This window comes from Chaetura pelagica, unplaced genomic scaffold (genome assembly GCF_000747805.2).
Source record: "Chaetura pelagica isolate M959 unplaced genomic scaffold, ChaPel_1.0 scaffold427, whole genome shotgun sequence".
In the NCBI taxonomy this organism is placed as follows: domain Eukaryota; kingdom Metazoa; phylum Chordata; class Aves; order Apodiformes; family Apodidae; genus Chaetura; species Chaetura pelagica.
The window spans coordinates 45,545-51,872 of record NW_009953904.1 but is presented as its reverse complement, the minus strand read 5'-3'; the positions used below and the strand labels follow the sequence as shown (position 1 = coordinate 51,872).

The 6,328-nt window shown below is 54.5% G+C and overlaps 1 protein-coding gene across 1 annotated transcript in view; it reads right to left on the bottom strand.

The window, feature by feature from the left end:
* The window catches only part of LOC104392058 (homeobox protein EMX1-like), a 28,328-nt gene extending 23,281 nt beyond the window's left edge, over nt 1-5,047 (bottom strand). Inside the window, exons 1-3 of the mRNA XM_010001414.1 lie at nt 5,020-5,047; nt 4,581-4,722; nt 4,427-4,498 (exon numbers count right to left, since the gene is read on the bottom strand). Of these exons, the coding sequence (XP_009999716.1) occupies nt 4,427-4,498; nt 4,581-4,722; nt 5,020-5,047 (242 nt within the window). The remainder of the gene's footprint in view (nt 1-4,426; nt 4,499-4,580; nt 4,723-5,019) is intronic.
* Between the last annotated feature and the right edge of the window lie 1,281 nt (nt 5,048-6,328).

Genomic DNA, 6,328 nt, shown 5'->3' with positions numbered 1-6,328 from the left:
CAGGAGCTGCTGCATTTCCCTTCTCTTTCTACATATATATATATAAATATACATATATTTTAATGATAAGGAAAAAATAAATACATCCCAAACTCTGATTAAAATCCTTTTATTTTTATTTTATTCACCTGCCCATCTTTTCCTCTGTCTCCATCTCCCCTCTCCATCCAAACTCATAATTAATCGCTCAAGGCAAAAGTAATGAATGTTAATTGGCCATCTGTACAAAGACTAATTAAAATCTACCATGCTGGGGATTAAAACATACCTATAGCAACTGCCTGAATTGAGAAGGAGACAGAGGAGAGATTGAGAAAAACAGCTGAAAGGCTTGTGCAAAACGCAGTCTCACTTAGGTGTGAGATGAGTTGCAACTCGGAGATCTGAGATGCTTGATTAGTAAATTAAAAAAAAAAAAAGGGGGGAAAAAAAAACCACAACCACGAAAAGGGGGCGTGGAAGAAACTTCTGAGCTGAGAGGGTTTCATGGGAAGAAAGGCTGAGCTGGTTTTTCAAAGGCAAAGGGAGTGACACCCCCCCCCATCCCCCTCCTTTGGACCCCGACATTTCGGGTTTGGTTTGGAAGAGGATAATAGCTGCCCTCTCCCCTTCCTGCTGGGAGAAAAGGTTCTGAGGGGTTTTCAGTTTTTTTAGGGGGTGAAGAAACTACTCTGGGTGCTGGGATGGTGTTGGGGAGGGGTGGGAGGGGGGAAGAGGGAGGGAATGAAGAAGCATCCCCCTGGATTTGGGATGGGGCCCCGTGGAGGGCAGTGCCTGGAGGGCACCATCCTGCTCTGCCCCGGTGCTGAGCAGGCCCCTCAGCCCCTTCTTTGTCCCAAATCTTCGGCTTTCCAGGCTTCTTTGTTGCGGGGAGGGCTCAGGAGTTGGAGGGACAGTGCAAAACCAAGGAGCCAGTGCTAATGACTCAAGGCATCACTTCATGTTGAAGCCAAGTCCCCAGCAGTTCCCCCAGCCAGGAACACTCCCCTGACCCTCCCTGTGCTCCATCCCAGGGGTCAGAGAAGAGCCTGGATCCGTCCCACCCATCCCAGGTGTCCCCTCCTGTGCTGGGGACACACCTGGAGGTGCCTGGGGGTGAGGGCACCGGGGGAGATGCTGGCTGAAGGGTGCCAAGGTGGCTGGGTCCTGTTCCTGAAGGGCTGGTTCCCTCTGGGCTCAGGGTGGCTCTGGCATGTGCTAAATGCCATTTTTTTTTAAAGTAAAAACCTTAAATGAATGAAGAGGGTCGGGTTTGTTTTTTTTTCCCCTCCAGCCAAAGCTGGGCTCGGATTTCTGCTGGAAACCACCGACCTGCAGCTCCACAGCCTGGTGTCCCCGAGCAGCTCGAGGCCAGGGCTGTCCCCTCTGTCCCACGTGCCAGCTCTGATGCCACCAAACCACCTGTTTGGTTCTTTAATCCCACGGTTCCCAACGTTTCCTTCCCATCCCCCTGCCATTCCAGGGGCTGCCGCTGAGCACCTTTCCCGGGGAGGGCTTTTATTTTGGGTCCACAGCAGAGGGTGATGGGGAGGGGGATAGCAGGGGATGCTGAGCATTCCCTCCCCCTTCCCCGCGTGTGCCGAGACTTCTCAGGAAGCGCCGGGACTCGGCTCTGCTCTTGTTTTCTCGGCTTCTCCGTGTTTACTCCCAACAGGAGTGACCGCCTGGCCCTATTACCGGCGCGGTGACAGCTCGGCCACCCTGCCGGGCTGGGTGACACCGGCTGCCCCCACTACCCCCCGCAAGGAGCAGCTTTGGGTTATCCCTTGGGATCCCGCCCGGGATGGGCGCAGCGCGGCTCGCTGGTCCTTTCTGGTGCTGAGCATCTGCCAGAGTCCCCCCCCCCCCTGCTTCCTGACGGGAAGGACCAGGATCCGATGGGGTTATTCCCGTTGGAATTCCCGTTCCCCGGCTTGGGGAAAGGCTGAGCCATCAGCACAGGAGGGTTTTAAGGCCCGTTGGAGGGGGACAGGTTTGAGGAGGGGGAGGATGGGTGGGTGGGCTGAGCTGAACCAGCAGCTCTAAGGAAGAAAAGAGGGTTGGGAACACCCTGTTCTGGGACCAGTCGGTGTCTGTGGATCCCAGGGGAGCCACGGGATCAGCTTGGCCACAGCCTGCCTCCAGCTCAGCACTGGGTGGCCAGGGAAGGAGGCTTGAAAGGTGCCCAACTGCCTCCCCTGTGGGACAGCAGCAGGAGGGACAAGGTCTGGCTTTGGGGTGCTGCAAAAAAAACCCCACAACAACCAACAGAAAAAAAACCAACAGGGGGGAAAACTCTTGTTTCTTGCAGCTTTTTCCCACTGGGAAAAGTGGCTGTTGGTCTGCAGGGCCTGGATTGATCACTGGTGAATTGAGTGGGTGCAGGATGGCACTGGGAGCGATGCTGGAGCCCGGGATCAGTGCTGGTCCCAGCCCAGCTGGATGAGGGTGGTTTAATTAATCACAGATCATTTCTGCAACGTCCCCCCATTAACCTCCATAGCAAACTAAATAATAACTCATTAAAGGCATTTGGAGCTCACAGCAACAGGACAGTTTACCAGCAAACCCACTGCTCTTTGGCTCTAAACTGGGTTAATCTGTCATCTCTTCTTGCTGGGCCAACGGGTCCCTTGTTACACATTAAATGGCTGCCCCAGGGGACATGGCCAGCCTGGGGCTGGTCCTTCTCCTTGCTTAACACTAAGACCACCAAAAACCTGGGCACAACACAGAGGGGAGAGGAATGAAAGCAGGTCAGCGGGCAAAGAGTTACAGGCAGGAGGATGCATGAGCAAGGGTTCAGTAGCAGGGAGAAGAGCTGCTGAGAACATGCCAGCTCAGCAGAAAGATGTTTGTTGTAACCCTCTTGGGGTCAGTGACCAGCCACCAAATCCCAGCCACAGCTCCTAGAAGGGCCTGCACAGCTGAACTGGGAAAGGAGGAGGATTTGGGATGGCTGGTTGTGTGTCTGGGAGATACCTGAGCTGTGTGCATGGCCTGGAGTTAATATGGGGATGCTTGGGATGCAGGGTCCCCCATGGATCAGATGTCTCCATGGGCATCCCAGGGGTCTCTACACACAGGATGGGGGTAACTGGGTGGGAAGTGTGGGTACCACCAGACCTTTCCTCCCACCCCTACCCCATCCCCAGGACCACCTGTGCTGAAGGAGCAGCTCATTTACCTTTGGCCTCCTGGCCAGAGGTGGCTGGGAGTGAGGAGGAAGCTGGGCACTCAGTGTCCTGGCCAAAAGCTCCATACTCAGCATTTCTGGCTACTGGATGGAAAAAATAAAGGTCTTCTCCCCTCTGCTGAGAAACCTTTAATAAGGGGCAGAGGAACCTGGCTGCAGCCTCTCACCCTGCTGAGCTGGGGGCAGTCCAGGGCAGCAGTTGAGATTTGGGAGGTCATTGGGTGCATGTCAGTTTTAATTTGGGAGGCTTTGGGGGGGATTTAGGAGGCTCACCCTCACTGCTGTCCTGGGGACCCGGTCACACACGTGGAAACACAACCCCAGCAGTGACTTTGACTCCTTTCATAACCCTCTTCCCTGCAACTGACCACGGACACAAAGGGCACAGTGTCTACCCCAGCGTGGGGAAGGGGCAGGGGAGGGTCCCCTGGGACCTGGGGCCAGCTGCTTGTGCTGTGTCACCCCTGAACACCACACACAATCTTCCTTTCACGTCCCAAACTGCTACTGAGGCCACCACAGGGCTTTCTGTAGCTCTTTGTGGGGCTCTCACACCGGGAGGCACCCACACAGCTTATGCTCCAGCCTTGTCTCCCCCTCTTCCCCAGGCTCAGGGAGATGTGCCACCTCCACCACCCATCATAGAAACCACTGCAGCTGGGTAGGACTCAGTGCTGGCAGCAAGTCCATCCTGCTGCTTTCTGCCCCCTCCCAGCAGCCACTAAATTGCCTTTCTGGGAAGTGTATGAGCTCAGAGAAAGGGGGGACTTGGGGGAGCACAAGGGGAAAAAGAGGGGAAAACACCCTGAGCGGGTATTTTGCTGCACGAGGCAGGTTTTGGGGTTTGACAAGCCCCACTTTATGCTTATCAGGGCGACCAGAGCCCATGGGTCCTGCCTGGGATGGAGGAGGTGACAGTTCCTTTCGGGGTGACTCCCTTCAGCCACGGGGTCCATCCTTATCCCATGGGAGGGAACTGCCCAAACACTGGGGCTCCCCATAGGGCCGGGCACGTTACCCCACTGGATACACTGTGCCTGTGACCTCCTGTCTCTTAAGTGAGGAGAGCTCCAAACTTCTTGTTTTTCCTATACCCCTTTTACTCCTAATGGAGCCTCAGGTCCCACAGCTCCAGGACACGGACCCTTCATCAGTCGTCGTAGGGACCTGTGATGAGGAGGTGCAGAGGCAGGAGGGGAGTCTGATCTTGCATCCCTGTCCTTGCCCGTCCGAAGGCACCGATGCTCTCACCCTGAGGACTCCGGGCCTCTGCTGGTGCCCGTTACCCGGTCTCGGAACGCCCTCCGCTGGTCACTGCAAATGCTGGGAAAAAGGGGAAAAAAGGGCTTGGTTTCGTTTTGTCATTGGCATCTCGCAGCACCCATGGGTGTGCAGCTGCACCCACGTGGCACGGGAACTGGGTCTGCTTCCTGGGAAGGGGATGATGATGCCCAGGGGGATACCCGTATCCAGGTGATGCTGGTACCTGGGGGATGCTGGCATCAGGGAGATGCTGGTAGCCAGGGTATAGTGGTATCCAGGTGATCCTGGTACCAGGGATATGCGGGTATCCAGGTGATCCTGCTACCTGGGGAGATGCTGATACCCAGGGGGATACCCCAAAAGCATCCCAGCATTTCTCCCAGGGCAGAGATCTGCTCCTGGAGCAAGGATGTCAAGATTGGCACACACCTGGGGGCTACAGAGTGATCCCAAACACCAAAACACACCCACAGTGAGTCCAAGGGGGTGAGACCCCTTAAAATAAAACACCCAGGCTGCAGCTTGGAGCACAACCAATTGAGGAGTGGCCCAGATCCAGGACAGCTGTGCTGAAGACAAACCTGATCCATTGAACTTGGAGCAGGTCATTGCTCCACCAGCAGAATTCAGCACATCACTGCAGGATTTGCACTTGGTATGTGCTTGATGTTGGTAACAGGTTTCCTCTTCAAACAGGAGTAGAATTTCCTGGTTGAAAGGGTAGGGGCACCAAGAGTGATTTTTGCTCCTGGGCTGTCCCCAGGCACCACGGGAGAGAGAAAAGACACCCAGGTCCCAGCACAAGACTTGGACCTGTTTGAGCAGGTCCAGAGGAGACCACGACAATGGTCCAAGGGCTGGAACACCTCTGCTGTGGCGAGAGGTTAAGGGTTGTGGTTGTTCAGCCTGGAGAAGAGAAGGCTCCAGGGAGACTGTATTTTGGTCTCTTGATAAATCAAGGGGCTTTTAAGGAACACAGAGACAGAATTTTTAGCAGGGCCTGTAGTGATAGGACAAGGGCCAATGGTTTTAAACCAGAAGCAGACTTAGAATGGACATAATGAGAGCATTTTTTACTATGAGGGTGGTGAGAGCCTGGCCCAGGTTGCCCAGGGAAGCTGTGGCTGCCCCATCCCTGGCAGTGTTGAAGGGCAGGTTGGATGGGGCTTGGAGCAGCCTGGGCTGGTGGGAGGGGGTGGAATGAGATGGTCTTTAAGGTCCCTTCCAATCCAAACCATCTGATGATATTAAGTATGCACACTTCAAAAATAAACCTTTGCCTTGGGTACTCCAGCTTTCATTGTGTCTTATCCTGAAGACCCATCTGCACCTCCCACCCAGCTAGTACCGAGTGGTCCCTGTACCCAGGGCAGCCCTGTCCCCCAGTGCCACCCCAGCTCTGCCTACAATTTGGGGCTTCTCAAGCCTTTGGGAGGGGGGGTTACCTACCTTCAGCCCAGTGCATGACAGTCCACAGTCCAAGACCCTGTAAGGGCAGGACCTCAGACCCTCAGCTCTGAGCACCAGAGCTATTTGCTTTTTTGCAGAGCTGGATCCCAAAAGAGGATTTCTGCCCAAGAGGGGATGGAACAAGTCCATATGGATACCAGATGAGGAGATGGGGGATATTCTTAGCAGCAGCAGGTTTGTCCAGGTTTCACAGACTATGTTCAACACCATCAGGTGTCAAACCCTTGGAAAACAACCCCACTGCCAGGGTAGTGAGCAGGAGAGGGGTTTGCTAATAAGGAATTTCACAGGCATAGAGGGAAGATAAAACCAAGCAGCAGAGGAGCTGGAGGGAAGTGTTTTTGATCTTGACAGATTCAAGTTAACACAGAGTTCATGAAACAGCTCAGAGATGGAAGAGCAGGACTCCAGAAGGGCATT